This window comes from Piliocolobus tephrosceles, chromosome 4 (genome assembly GCF_002776525.5).
Source record: "Piliocolobus tephrosceles isolate RC106 chromosome 4, ASM277652v3, whole genome shotgun sequence".
Taxonomy (NCBI): domain Eukaryota; kingdom Metazoa; phylum Chordata; class Mammalia; order Primates; family Cercopithecidae; genus Piliocolobus; species Piliocolobus tephrosceles.
The window spans coordinates 144,600,443-144,616,219 of record NC_045437.1 but is presented as its reverse complement, the minus strand read 5'-3'; the positions used below and the strand labels follow the sequence as shown (position 1 = coordinate 144,616,219).

Below are 15,777 nucleotides of genomic sequence, written 5' to 3'. Positions count from 1 at the left end.
AAAAAAAAAAAAAAAAAAAAAAAAATCTAGAAGAATACATACCAAAATATTAACGATATTTATCTCCAAGAGCTGGGATTACAGGATGCTGTTTTTTTCCTTTATAGTTTTTTGCATTTTTCTTTTTTATAATGATTATATAATACTTTTATAATTACACATCCATTTTAACTTTTTAGATTTTTATATCTGTATAAGTATATAGATTATATCTGGACTCAAGTACAGGTATTTGACTCTGGAGAGAAAAACCAGGTGGATAGAGCACAAGGATGGAGTACTACTTGCTTTTCATATATGAAAAAGGTAGGTACTTTTTAATTCTGCATTATGTGCATGGCAGTCTATTCAAAATACTTTTTTAAAGTGGTGAACTGGGTCCAAAGAAAATGAGCCCTCCTCCCTGGAAGTGCTCAGAAAGTCAAGGCTATCAGGTCTTGGCATGTTGCAGAGGGGATTTAGGCAAACAGATGGGGGACCAGACAAGCTGACTCACAAGATCCCTTCTAACTCTGAGGCTCTATGAGTTTTTCAATTAAATACGACAAAGAAGCAAGTGAGAATACAAGTGAAAATTCATTTACATGTTATTCAGCAAATATGTTTAAGTGTCTCCTATGGTCTAACTGCTCTGCTGGGCGTCAGAGAATTGAACAAGAAAACTGTGGTCCCTGCTTTCAGGGAGTCTACAGGTTACGTGAGATGCAGTGTGGGGACACAAATCCCAGTCCAACGTCTTCTCATGACTCCTTCCTTTTCCAGAAAACCAGGGAAAATTCTGGTTTGCTTTCTTCTTCCCACCTTAGGTATCTGATAATTCCTACTACACATCAGTCTCTTTACTGCCTGGTGCTTACAATGCCCGCTTCAGGGAAGCTGTTTGAGTGGCTGATTCTTTCCTATCTTTCAGGTAACAGCTTAAGTCAGCTCCTCAGAGAGGCTGTCCTTTACCCCATTCTCCTGTAATTTCCTTTCATAACACTCTTAAATTTCTTCATGGCATTTCTCACAACTGCAATTATTTTGTTTATAGATTTTTGTTGTTGTTGTTTTGTTTTGTTTTGTTTTGTTTTGAGACAGTTTCACTCTGTCACCCAGGCTGGAGTGCAGTCACGCAATCTTAGCTTACTGCAACCTCTGTCTCCTGGGTTCAAGAGATTCTCCTGCCTCAGCCTCCCATGTAGCTGGGATTACAGGCATGTACCACCACGCCCAGCTAATTTTGTATTTTTAGTAGAGATGGGGTTTCACCATGCTGGCTATGGTTGGTCTCGAACTCCTGATCTCAGGTAATCTGCCCGCGCAGGCCTCCCAAACTGCTGGGAGTATAGATGGGAAGCCACCGTGCCCAGCCTATAGATTTGTTTATTATCCGTCTCCTCTAAGACACTGTCTCTGACCTATTCACTAATGTGTCTATATCACCTACCTTATGCCTATACATGGGAAGAAACTCAGTAAACATGGTTGAATCATGAGCTGAATTAGGAGTTGATTACACTTCCCGCATAAAGCTTCTCTGAGGCCACATCACAAACATTCCCAAAGCTGGACTGCCCAGTCTTTTACTCACAATGCCACTTAGCAGCCACTTATTTCACTTCAGTTTAATCTTCACATCTGAGCCCTCAGCTACCCTATCTTCAAAGGACACAGAGACACCCATTTGCTAATCCAAGTGCAGTGTGAATTCAGATGAAAGCACAGAGGTGGGAAGAAGGAGGCACTTAAAATACATAATTACAATAAAATGAAGAAGCAAAATGTCAAAAAGAAATGGAAATCACTGACGTTCATAATGTACCCTTTGCTTAATGGATGACAAATTGTAGCAATAATTCTCAGCATCTGATGGAAAAATGTCCCAGGATGGGAATCTGGCATGGAACAGTCATGAGAAGAAGATCTCCCTTTGTTCCCAAGTCTGTCAAAACGATGTACACAGTGATTTACTCGAAATAAAACTTCGTGGATAAAACAATCCCCAATTAAAAGTCTTTCTGGATAAGGCGGGGAAGAAATCCAAGGCTTGTAGCACTCACACTCCAGCAGCATCCTCAGAATTACAGTGTAGATAATGAGTGTACACAGTAATATATTACCTTTAGGTTTTCTTCTAAGACAATTAACATTAAAACACTATGAGCAGTCACAACATGGAAGCACAACTAGGGAACAAAAATTACGACACAACATTCGAGATCACCTTGAACCCTATCCATGGCCTTTCCTTCGTGCCAATTATAAAGAATATTGCATTTCTCCACATATCCTTCCTTCTCCCCTTGTCACTAGAATGGGCTCTCAAGTGTACAACCAGGGAATCCTCAGGAAGTGTGGTTGGTGTTCCTGAGCGTTGATGCGGGTTGAGAGCAGAGGTGAACAGTGAAGCAATGCTTGAGGCAAACAGTATGGCTGAGAAGTGAGAATTCCTTGACCAGCTTTTCTAGCTGCTCTTAGGATTATGTAGAAATCATTCTGCAGCATCTAATACAAACCTTCTGACTCATCCACTCTTTGCTCTCAATATGCTGAAGGATAATTTTTTTAAATACCAGTAATATTAATAGCTAAGATTTACTAAGGGCATTGTAATGATATTTTTTTGAATTTTCCTGGTAACTGCACCCCAATAGTAAATTTAGGAAATTATCCCTTCCTTATTGTGAACCATATTGGTAGGACTATCATTCAGAGAACCCTGGCCTGGTCAAGAAGTAGGCACATGATCCAAGCTGAGCAAATAAACATCAATTCTCAGATGGGGATGACACAAAGATAAAAACATTTAAAGCTGATCAGACTGTCAGCTAGCACCTGATAACAATACGTCTTGTCCCTTTCTGGGCTTGGCTTTTAGCTGGCTCATTGATTCTCTGAGCTATCCTATGGCCTTCTAATGAAATTCGATGTTGGCTTATATATTCGTTTCCTAGGGCTGCCATAGCAAAATACCACAAACTGGTTGGCTTAAAACAACAGGAATTATTCTCTCATGAGAGAATTCTGGAGGTTAGAGGTGTGAAACCAAAGTGTTGGCAGAATTCATTCCTTTTGGGGTGTCCGAGGGAAAATCTGTTCCCTGTCTCTTTCCTGGCTTCTGGGGGTTGCTGGCAATTGCTGGAGCTCTTTGGCTTGCAGATGTGTCACTCCAGTCTCTGCCTCTGTCTTCACATGGCCTTCTCCTTTGTGTGTCTGTGTCTAAATCTCTCTCTTCTTATAAATAAGGATTGACTTTATTTTAATTCGACTACATTGTAAACACTCTATTTCCAAATAAAGTCACATTCAGAGGTTCCAAGTAAACATGCATTTCAAGGTGACACTACTCAACCTAGTACAGCTTGCAACCCTAAATTGCGTCTTCATTTTAGAGGTGGAAAAATGAAGACCCAAAGGACTTGTTCAACGTTACATGGCCAGTAAGAGCCAGAGTTAGGATTCAAGGTGTATATATGATACGAAGCTGTTCTCCTAACCACTATACCATAGTCCAGGCTTTGCCCTAGTTACAAGTGCACTGAAGTTTCCCCAACCGCCAACCATAATCTATGAAAGAAAATGGTCCACTTATTACTCTGGGGCCAGATCTGTACATTTGTGCATGGCTACTCTATGCTCTCTGTACCTTAGTACTGGGTGACTACCAAAGTCATGAAAAGAGCAGAGAATCAGGAAGAATTCTGAGAGAACCAGAGAACAGCTTCCATAATTGTCTGGTCAGAAATCCACATGGGTAGCAGTGACAGGAAGAGACTTGCCAAGCTGTAGGTCACAGGGAAGATTCAGTTGAATGAGGACTTGCTCAGAGTTCTCTGGTTGATATGTCCTGTGAGGCTTTAGGACAAATTCAGATCTTCCAAGAAGGCTGCTATATCCTTCAAAAATATTTTACCCAGAGTCTGTTGGATTTTGAACTTAAGAGACTGACCCTCAGCCATCACACATACCCTCCCTCCTCCCAGAGAGAAGCTGTGATCCAATTGCTCCCTAGGGCAAGACCATCAGGTCCTGGAAGGGGATCCTGACATGTGGTACCAAAGATGGGTCAGAATGTCCTAAGGTAAAAATAGAACTGATGAGCTTTGAACTCTAAGCCCAGGGGGGATTCATGCAGCCAGAAGACAGTGTTATTTGCCCCTCTTTAGAGCTGAAAAATGTCTAACCAGTGTCTGAAAGGATTTCAATCAAGGAAGGGAGTTTCTTTTTGTGATTGTTCTTGTTAATATGAGTACTACGTATTCTTCCAAGACAATTGAAAAAAGAAAAGCAAAAAGGAAATAAACATTATCCATTAACCTACCATCTGGAGACATCTGCTATAAATATTTGTATTTGTATGCATCCAGACATTTAAAAAATGTTTTCCTCTCTCCAAAAAAAATGGTATCTACTGTGCACAGTTTTGCAATGTGTTTCTTTAACTTAAAAATGTATCCAAATCATCTTTTCATCTCATTACATATTATTCTACAATATGACTTTTCGTGGCTGTATAATAATTCATTGTGTGGATTCCTCTTGTCAGACATTTAAGTTGTTCCAGGTTTCTGCTGTAATAACTAATGCTGCAAAATCTAATGTTCCTGCTAAATCTTTGCACATGATTTATTTCCTTAAACTCCTAAAAATGTAATTACTGGGTCAAAAGCTATGCAACAGCTGAAGTTCTTTCTATATGGATTGCTAAACCATCCCCCAGAAGAGTTGTACCAATTTACACTCCCACCAGCACTGGATAAGAAAGCTCATTTTATGCACTTTGCCAACAGTGGAGTCTGTCATTTAGAAATCTTTGAAGGCACCACTTATTTTATAAAAGCATCCATATCTCTGAAAAGCAAGATTTTTCCAGACAAGGAGTACATTTGAGTCACTGAACGATTAGTCCAGTTATTCTGAAACCATTTAATTTCTGTCCTTGTGCCTGCTGTAGCTTTTCCACTCACTGATGTCTTGGAAAAGAAAACAGTAAGGAGGAACTTAAATGAGGAGGAAAAACGTACAAATTCTCCTATCTCTGCAGACACTGAAGAGACCGGTGCTCCAGCCCCCGCCAGTCTGGACAATTGCTGTGATTGTCGTCCTGCCACTGGCTCCCCGAACAGGCTGCTTCACCACAGCGCTGGCTGGTACGTGGCCCCTGGAGAATCAAGGATGATGATTAACTTGGAAACAAAGGTGTTTCAGAACAATAACCATTAAGCCAAGTCAGAACCATAAAGAAGAGATAGGGACCCAATGATGCCAAGAGGCTCATAATTCATAGCCCAGATCGACCCTGCCATCTCCCTCCCTTCTCCTCCTCCATCATACCTTCTCTTCTGGCTTTTTGCCTCATCTCTATTAATAGAATTATTGTTCTAAATCCTGACATGCAAATTCAAGCTCAATGTCTAGTCTACTTCCTCAGTTTTTCAAATAGTTAAATTCACAAATGTGGAATCGAGGCCTCAGTTCAAATCCCAGCATTCCTGGAGGCTTGACCTTGGTTAAGTTAATTTACCTCTCTGCTTTCCATTGGTTCTGATGAAAAAACTACCTCATGAGATTATTGTGTCTATTGAAGGACATCTGATTCATTTACTGTGCCCAGGGGATGTGTGACAAAGTAACTCTGAGTGAGCTGCATCCCAAGGATTTTTAACCTTTCCTGAAGGGATACTGAGAAGGAACTGGACTGAGTGGGCAGACTGAAACCTGGACTAGGCTGTTGAAGTTGACATGGGTATCATTTAAGTGAATAACCCAGACTTCAGAATATGTCTTGATATCAAATTACTGTATGATTGACCTAGTGGTGCCACAAAGTATACTTTGGGTTGATTTTCCCAGAAAGGAATGAATATTCCTATTGTCAATCATTCTGAATTAGAAAATGAAAACCTGGTGGCTGGGCTTCAAAAGTGAGGTAAGGAAAAACTTCTCTTTCCGAGGCTGAAAATCAGTTTTGCCTGAACTTCAACCAAGGGCATGTTTGGAGTGATTTCCACAGAGAAGGGTAAATTGCACCTGGCCTCATAGAAAGGGTGGGTCAAGAGCGGGGCAGAAGGGCCCTAGAATGTCTGAGCCTTGCAGTGTGGTGATTATTCTGTTTTGTGCTTCTCTTTCAGCAAACCTCATAAAGAGTTTGCACCTGATTTCTGATGTGCTATGAAGAATTAAAGAAAGAGCCTGCCTCATAGTTGAGACAAAATAAGAGATAGCAGCATTTCTTCCTATAACAGTTGTTGCAGTAGGGTGCAAGTGGCTTATGCCTGTAATCCCAGCACTTTGGGAGCCAGAGGTGGGCGGATCACAAGGTCAGAAGTTCCAGACCACCTGACCAACATGGTGAAACCCCATCTCTACTAAAAATACAAAAATTAGCTGGGCGTGATGGTGTGCACTTGTAATCCCAGCTACTCAGGAGGCTGAGGCAGGAGAATCACGTGAACCCAGGAGGTGGAGGTTGCAGTGAGCTGAGATTGCGCCACTGCACCCCAGCCTGGGCGACAGAGCGAGACTCTGTCTCAAAAAAAAAAAAAAAAAAAGTTGTTGCAGTAATAGTCACCAAAGTTCAGCACCTGGGACACATGGCCTGGAGGCCAAAGCAGAACACTCCTAACTACCCTTAAGACAACATCCTGGGGGCATCTTGGAAACAGCTGTGGAGCCCATTACCTCAGATTTCTGGCAATAAAGCCAATAGAATTTCATGGTATTATAGTATAAGTTGCACTGTGGATCTTATTAAGATCCACATCTCTTTTTCATCCCATCAATACTGATCATGTCCACACCTTCCCAAAGATGACAGCACATTAACTTGTTAAAAAAAGAAATTCCCAAGCCTTCTCTCAGACCAACTGCACAGGTTTCCAAGAATGAGGTACAGAAATCAATATAAAACAAGGCTTTCAGACTGGGCGCGGTGGCTCAAGCCTGTAATCCCAGCACTTTGGGAGGCTGAGACGGGCGGATCACGAGGTCAGGAGATCGAGACCATCCTGGCTAACACGGTGAAACCCCGTCTCTACTAAAAACTACAAAAAACTAGCCGGGCGAGGTGGCGGCGCCTGTAGTCCCAGCTACTCGGGAGGCTGAGGCAGGAGAATGGCGTGAACCCGGGAGGCGGAGCTTGCAGTGAGCTGAGATCCGGCCACAGCACTCCAGCCTGGCTGACAGAGCGAGACTCCGTCTCAACAATCAAAAAAAAAAAAAAAAAAAACAAGGCTTTCAGGTAATTTTTAAGCATTCATGCCATTCTGAAACCTGATACCAGATTTGGACACTAGTGATGGTGACCGCAGTGGTCTCCCACTAGCTAGGTGGTGATGTCAATGCAAGAGAGATGGCAAAAAGTAAAAAAAGAATAGGAGAATAGGATGTAGGGATGTTTGGAACATGTCCAGTCTAAATGTCAGTGAGAATCAAGACAATACTTAACAAAGGGCTGGAAATGATGCACCAGAGCTTGGAAGAGAGGTTAGGTTGGAAGTGACCTGTCTGGAAGTGTGAAGTGGAACTATGAAATACCCCCAGCCCTTTTATCCATTAGGCATTGTAGACAGTTCTCATGGTCTAACGAGCTTTTCAAGAAACTTCCGTGGAAAAAAAAATTGGCTCCAAAATATAAAGACTGCAAATAAATTAATGCTCAATTAAACACAAAAACCTAGCATTATGTCAATTTTATTAATTGCCAAATTTAGAATACACAAATATTTCACATTTTGAAAACAATTTATAAGTTCTCATTTTGCAAAAATTCCCAAATATGAATGGTTGCAAAGAAGCAGCAACTAGTCATAAATAAATGAGTTATTCATAGTTGAACAATCTCAAAAACAAAATTATAAAAATTCTTTCAAGTATTGTACAGAAAAAAATATATATGTGGATATAACAAATGTATGGGTACATTTTAATATGTTTGTTATGATGTAAGTTAGGGCCCATTTCTGCAGACTGCATTGCATTCCCCAAAATGCATGTATGTTGAAGTTCTAGCCCCCATTGTGAATGTATTTGGAGACAGGGCACTTAGGAAGTAATGAAAGTTAAGTGAAGTTGTAGGGGTGAGATCCTGATTCAGTAAGTTTGGTGGCCTTAGGCCAGGCTCAGTGGCTCACGCCTATAATCCCAGCACTTTGGGAGGCTAAGGCAGGTGGATTGCTTGAGCTCCCGAGCTCGAGACCAGCCTGAGCAACATAGTGAAACCCTATCTCTACTAAAAATACAAAAAGTTAGCCAGGCATGGTGGCATGCAGCTGTGGTCCCAGCTACTTGGGAGGCTGAGGTAGGAGGATTTCTTGAGCCTGTGAGGAAGAGGGTGCAATGAGCCAAGATTGCACCACTGCATTCCAGTCTAAGCAACAGAGCAAGACCCTGTCTCAAAAAAAAAAGTGGCCTTAAGAGAGATTGCTGTCTCTTTACATGCATGTACAGAGGAAAGGCCACATGAGCACACTGCAAACCAGGAAGGAAGTCCTCGCCAGAGTTCAGTTGTGCTGGCACTCTAATCTCCGACTTCCATTCTCCAGAACTGTGAGAAAATTATTTCTTTGGTTTAAGCCACACAGCCTATGGTATTTTGCTACCGCAACCGAAATAGACTAAGACATCTATGCTGATTTGAATTGGCCCTGAAGAAACTACTTTTATATGTCTTATTTCCTCTACCTCTGTGTGGTTCCCTGAGGTTGGGGGCATATGCTGTTCCTCCCTGTATACCCAGTATCCCGCACACTACCCTGAAACCTCATGGGTGCATGATAAGTATTTGTTGAATTGGACCAAATAGATTCGCCTGTCTCTTCTGTAATATTTGAGTCCTCCTCAAGGCTAGCTACAAATTTATGTGAACTTTACTGTGTTTCATTCTCTAGTAAAGCCACAGGTCTTGGGCATGAATTGATGAAATACAAGCAGAGCATAGCCTAAAATTTAGCTTTCTGCATGCCTCCATACAAAGGCATTTACCTTTCAATGTGATGGCCACAAGTTGGTGCTTCCATCATTAGGCTAAGAGCTTCAATCATCTTTTAGTAGAGGGATTTCTTACGGCTAAACGCATGGATTAGGAATGAACCATTTATAGCTTGCAGCCTAAGAGCAGAATTTTTGCTTCTAACTCAGTATTATGTGTGTGACACCATTTATTATAGCAAGGAAGACTGTCTTCTATCCATTCCAAATCAAATAACTAAGAGGATTGCTTTTCCTTAGTGGGAAAAAAAAAAAATGGTTTTTTTCTGTGTTTACCTTTTGTGTGTGTGTGTGTGTGTGTTGTCTTTTTTTGAAACAGGGTCTTGCTCCGTCACCCAGGCTGGAGTTCAGCGGCATGATTATGGCTCTCTGCAACCTTGAACTCCTGGGCTCAAGAGATCTTCCTGCCTCAGCCTCTCAACTAGCTGGGACCACAGGCACATGCCACCATCCCCAGCTAATTTTTTTTAATGTTTTGTAGAGATGAGGGTCTTGCTTTATTGTCTAGGCTGTTTGTCTAATTTTGAACTCAAGGATAAATATATTATTTATTTCCTTAATACCGAGTCTTCAGTTATTTTTATAGTAAAATGTTTGAATTGACATACATTGGCTAAGACATTTCAGTTCAAAATGATTGCTCACATGTTGTAATTAAAATAACAACCATAGCTACCTTTCACTGAGTATCTTCCATGTACCAGGAACTCAGTAGATCATTAAGAACTGAAAGATTATTCAGGGGCTGCTACAGGTATCAGATTCAAGTAGTTTTTGTAGCTTCCTAGACAGATTTTCTATATTCTACACTTAGGGAATCTTATGCTACCACTGAAGAACGGGAATGAGTATGCAAACAGTGGATGAAGCTTATGGTCACAAAGCTCTGCTAAACCAGAGAAGATGCTCATTTACCTATCAAATTTCACAAGTTCTTCATTTAGTAGAAAGAGCAAAGATTTTAATTTCAGACACAAAAAAGTTCAAATAGTTACATTCTAGTTGTTCGATCTTAGAAAACACAGCTTGTCACAACCCTCAGCTCTGGTATCCTCCTCCATAAAATTGGATTTAAAATATCCTAGCTCCTCAGTTGCCAGAGTATTAGACAAGATCATGTACCTGACATGTAGTAGGCATGAAGTCGATGGCCACTGTTATTATTCTAACTTCAGGATCCTGTGTATGCTCTAGGGCATTCTGTATACTTTCCTTAGAAACAAAGGAAGGAGAAAGGAGAGCTGGACCAGGTTTTCAGTTGTCATATGTGCTACCCAAATGCCTCAAGATTCAGTCAGAGTGATGGCCAGGCATGGTGGTGCACACCTAAAATCCCAGCTACAAGGGAGACTGAGGTGAGAGGATTGCTTAAACCCACGAGCAAGATCCATCTCTTTTTTTCCTTTTCTGAGACAGTGTTTCACTCTTGTCGCCCAGGCTGGAGTGCCATGGTGCGATCTCAGCTCACTGCAATCTCCACCTCCGGGGTTCAATCGATTCCCCTGCCTCAGCCTCCCTAGTAGCTGGGATTACAGGCATGCACCACCACGCCGGCTAATTTTGTATTTTTAGTAAAGACGGGGTTTCACCATGTTGGCCAGACTGGTCTCAAACTCCTGATTTCAGGTGATCTGCCCACCTCGGCCTCCCAAAGTGCTAAGATTACAGGTTATGAGCCACTGCGCCTGGCCTCAGACCCCATCTCTTAAAAAAAAAAAAAAAAAAAAGATTCAGTCAGGGTAACCAATCATTTCAGTTGGCCCAGGACCAAGGGTTTTCCCAGGACAGGTAACTTTTAGTGCTAAAACCAGTACAGTTCCAGGCAAACCAAGATGGTTGGTGACCCTAACCCTCAGAAGCTGAGGGAGGCTTTAACTCAGGAGGCAGGAGGTTAACTCCTGCTAAAGTTTGATAGATGAGATACATACTTTTACCCCTTTTTGACCTCACTCAATTCCTCTTCTTCTTCTAGCACAAGCCCTACCACATGTCTCCCACATGCCTGGTCCTTCAGCCTTGATGTTTCATGTCACTCTTCTGTAATCACACTTGGGAGTACTGAGAAATCATTTTGTCTTGCACCTAGGCCTCCTTGAATATTTCAAATTCAGCTGAAGCCAAAACCCTTGAGTTTTTATTTCAAACGGGTAGAAATGATTGGCAGTCTCTAAAAATAAAGTTCCACTTGGTCAGGGTTCCACATTTTAAGTTAAGAATAAAGAGATACCATTTCACCCAAGCCAGCCCTTTTCTTGTCACTAGCCAAGAAAGGCCAGAAGGAACAAATCAGGTGCCCTTTTCCAAGTTTACATGGAGAAAAGATAGCAACCACTTTCTTCCCAAGCCCAGTTTTCTTTTCCCTGGCTCCTTGTAAGTAGAGGTTGATTTGATAGACCAACTAAAGAGCAAAAGCTAGGGGAAAAATTCATCCTATTCCCTACCTCAAGCTGGAAATAAAATATTGTTCATCTTCAGATGACATACATGACAACAGAGGTGAGTGTATGTTGAGTAAGGAAAGATCCTCAGGAGACTTGAAGAAGTTACTTCCAAACCAATTCATATTGAGAAGTGTTTTCTTGTCACTTGGGCTATCCTTTTTCCCTTTGGCAATAAGCTGGTTTCTAAACTTAGGATTAGTCCAAAGTGAAACATCTCTTGAAAGAATGTTCCCTTAATATTCTGGAACCTGAGGTCATAGCAGTGTAACTGACAGACATCTTTTTTCTTTAAAGACAGGTATACACCTAACTGTGGACACATTCATCTTACTAATCTATAGGGAGATACCGCTGGAGTATAGAGTAAGTAGAAAAAGAAAAAGACTTACCTTTGTTGGAAAACTCTTTGTTTTAAAAGATGCCTCTAGTAAACATTTATCTAGCTAAGTGCCACTTGACTGTTCCTTGGAAGATTCCGAAGGCTGCAGATTTCTGCCATGCCATGTGACTGAGAAGCAGCAGGGACCTCTTTTCATCCCCAGAACTGCTGGTCCAATTCAGCAAGATAATGCAAGTCCCACAACTAACCCAAAAGCGGAGCAAAAAAATGTCTTTCAGTGAAGGTATTGTATTTGAATCCAACTTATGAAAGGTGGTCTCCTCAAGTTTGAGCTATGGTAGATTGCCACAAGCCTCAAAGCCTTTTCAGAACTTCTAGAAATTCTCTGCTCTTCCATTAACTTTATTGGTAATGCCAGGAAAGTGGCGTTTCTTCCTTCCTACCCAGTCCATACGGAATCTAGTAACCAAAGCAGAGCTTGCCTGGTGATGTCCTCACAACACCTCTGAATCATGCCTCTAGAACATGTCTTATGGATGTGTGGACCCTAGAAACATTGGGAAATATCCTAAGACAAAAAAATTAAGCAAAATTTCACGTTGAGGAAAGGGATCTGCAATCATAATTCGACATTACATTAGAAAGACATCAGGAGGATACTGCCAATTATACCACATATTCTTTTCATCAGACCCATAGAGAATGGTTGTTTAGGGTTCTGAACTTCAAAGCATTTACTTGAACCAGTTTGTTAGGAAAAGCCTATAATACCTTCCAAATCAAGATTCCTTATAAGACACAGTTTCATAACTGCCTTCAATCAAGGGAGACCAGCCTGGGCAACTTTCATTGTCTTCTTAACTGTAAGGATTCACCCTATATTAAGGACAGGTATGTTTTTTCTGCTTACTACTCTATTCCAAGTGCTTACCAAAGTGTCTAGCACATAAAAAGCTCTCAATAATTTGTTGAATAAATGTGTCCTACATGAAAATTCAGGTTTATAAGAATAACAGAAATTAAGAGGTGATTACTAGCTTTGCAAAAAAAAAAAAAAAAAAAAAGATTTACAGTAAGATTCCTTTGAAGAGTAAACCACCATTGTACATGTAAGCTATGACTCCATATTTTTACATTTCATTTGCACCCAACTTTTCTAATCAAACGACTACGGTATGAAGTGACTAATCCACATGCTACACAGCTTTTTCACTTAAAAATAAAATGAAAAGAATAAAAAAGGCATGTGCTTTACAAAAGAATGCCAAATATTTATGAAAAAGAAACAATAGCATTAGAATATCACCATTTTGCAGAGCCCCAACACAACAACTTACCAGGAAGGAACTTCAGAAACATTAAAAACGTTAGATAAAAAAGATTGGGAACTGAATATTCTCAAGGTGCCAAAATGTAACTATTCCACATATTTCTAATTGCAAAATAGAAAAGGTACCTTAACTATGAAAAGTTCCAGAAGTACTCAAAATGTATATTTACATTGGAAAGTTCTGAAAGTGTAAGAAAAAAAAAAGTACCCTTACAATAAAAGCTCTGGGTGTGATTTTAACAAACACGCCTTTACATCAGAAGGTCCTAGAAGTGATCAAAATGTATCTTCAACATTACCCTTCACCCTTCCTCCATGACTGTAGGTTCCTGAGGCCTCCCCAGCCATGCCTCCTGTATAGCCTGTGGAGCAGAGTCAATTAAAACTCTTCTTTAAATAAATTACCCAGTCTCAGAGGTAGTTTTTTATAGCAACATAAAAACATACTAGGCCAGACGCAGTGGCTCACACCTGTAATCCCAGCACTTTGGAAGGCTGAGGTGAGCAGATCATCTGAGGTTAGGAGTTTGAGACCAGCCTGGCCAACATGGTGAAACCCTGTCTCTACTTAAAAATACAAAAATTAGCCAGGCGTAGTGGCAGGCACTGTAATCCCAGCTACTCGGGAGGCTGAAGCAAAAGGATCACTTAAACCCGGGAGGCGGAGGTTGCAGTGAGCCAAGATCATGCAACTGCACTCCAGTCTGGATGACAGAGCAAGACTCTGTCTCAAAAAAAAAAAAAAAAGAAAGAAAGAAAAGAAAACACACTAATACAAGTTCTATGCACACAGCAGAGGGCCATTACAAACCTTATTGATGCTATAAATTTTGGGGTGAAGTATTTTCTACCTGAGTGGGGTCCATATAAACTTCTCCTTTCTCTGACCTCCTAATGGCCCTGGTAACACTGGCCTTAGTCAAATACATTCCTGTTTTCCATGCACGAATTCCTTGTTGTCTACGTGTACTGCAATGAAGATGGAGGCCAGGACTCTAATTCAACTCTGCTGCTAATATATAGGATCCTGAGCGAGTCACTTTGACCTGTTTCTTCATGTGGCTTCCTTGCTATTCCTTCAGCACCACCAGCTATATGCCCCCGCATCAGAGAAAAAATATGTGGCTTTGACCACATATGTGCTAACAAAACTACATATGCATTTACCCTCAGACCCACAAGCCCACTTCTACAAATTTACTCTGAAGATATACTTCCACAAAAGTGAAATGACATATTCATGAGGTTACTCACTGTATCATTCTATACAAGTTCTATAAAATATTAAAAACTTAGAAACAACCTATATGTCCATCCATGGAGACTGGTTGAATAAACTATGGTACACCTTTACAATGGTATTACATGAGCGAGGGAAAGAAGAGGGGCAAGACAGGAAGGAGGGAAGGAAAAAGAGAAAAAAAGATTTTTTCTTTTTAAAGAGACAGGGTCTCACTTTGTCACCCGGGCTGGAGTGCAGTAGCACAATCATAGCTCATTGCTGCCTCGAATTCCCAGGTTCAAGTGATCCTCCTGCTTCAGCCTCCCAAGAGGCTGGGATTACAGGCCCATGCCACTACACTTGGCTAATTTTTAGATTTTTCGTAGAGACGTGATTTCACAGTCTTGCCCAGGTGGGTCTTGATCTCCTGGGCTCAAGTGATCCTCCCCATTCAGCCTCCCAAAGTACTGGGATTACAGGCATGAGCTACCATGACTGGCCAAGAAAAAGATTTCTATGAACCAAAGTAGAAAACTGTCCAGGCTACATTGTTAACTAAAAAAGCAAGACGGAAAATAATTATAATATATATATAGCAAATTATGTATAAATTTATATATAAACATGATATAAAATAATACACTATATATATATAATGCTACGTCTTATATAAGAAAGGAGAAAGTAAAGTATAAATATTCACTTATTTTTGGAAAAAGAAACACAGGAAAGATACTCCAGAAACCAATGACAATGGTTAGCTATAGAGTAAGTGGGAATGTGGTGCCAGAGAGTAAGAATTTTCTTGGTTTTGACTTTTGAACTTCTTTTTAAGAGATGGGGTTTTATCCTGTCACTCAGGCTGGAGTGCAGTGGCATGATCACAGCTCACTGCAGTCTTGAACTCCTAGGCTCAAGTGATCTGCCTGCCTAAGCCTCCTAAGTAACTGGGACTACAGGTATGAACCACCACACCTGGCTAATTAAAAAAAAAAAAAAAAAATGTTTTTTAGAGGCAGGGTCTCACTATATTGCCCAGACTTCAAGGAAGCCTCCCACCCCAGCCTCCCAAGGGGCTGGGATTACAAGCACAAGCCACCACATCCGGCTGAATCATGTATTTTTATTTATTCAAAAATCAGATAAAAAGAAAAAGCAAACCATAAAACTGAATATAAAGAGAAATGAATGGCTTTAATTCTACATTAAAAGCACATACAAGAAAGAATCCAAGAAACATTTCTTGATTAAAGAAAAAAACCAGCCAGGCATGGTGCTGCATGCCTGTAGTTCCAGCTACTTGGGAAGCTGAGGCAGGAGGATCATCTGGGAGATCAAGGTTGCAGTGAGCTCTGATTGCATCATTACACTCTAGCCTGGACCACATAGTGAGACCCTGTCACAAAAAAAAAAGAAAAAGAAAAAAAAAGAGGAGAGGAGAGGGGAGGGGAGGGGAGGGGAGAAGGGGAGGGGA

The 15,777-nt window shown here is 40.9% G+C and overlaps 1 protein-coding gene across 1 annotated transcript in view; it reads right to left on the bottom strand.

Moving 5' to 3' along the window:
* The window catches only part of PLAC8L1 (PLAC8 like 1), a 20,194-nt gene extending 8,609 nt beyond the window's left edge, over positions 1-11,585 (bottom strand). Inside the window, exons 1-2 of the mRNA XM_023226943.1 lie at positions 11,412-11,585; positions 5,007-5,143 (exon numbers count right to left, since the gene is read on the bottom strand). Of these exons, the coding sequence (XP_023082711.1) occupies positions 5,007-5,143; positions 11,412-11,533 (259 nt within the window). The 5' untranslated portion in view covers positions 11,534-11,585. The remainder of the gene's footprint in view (positions 1-5,006; positions 5,144-11,411) is intronic.
* Positions 11,586-15,777: the final 4,192 nt, after the last annotated feature.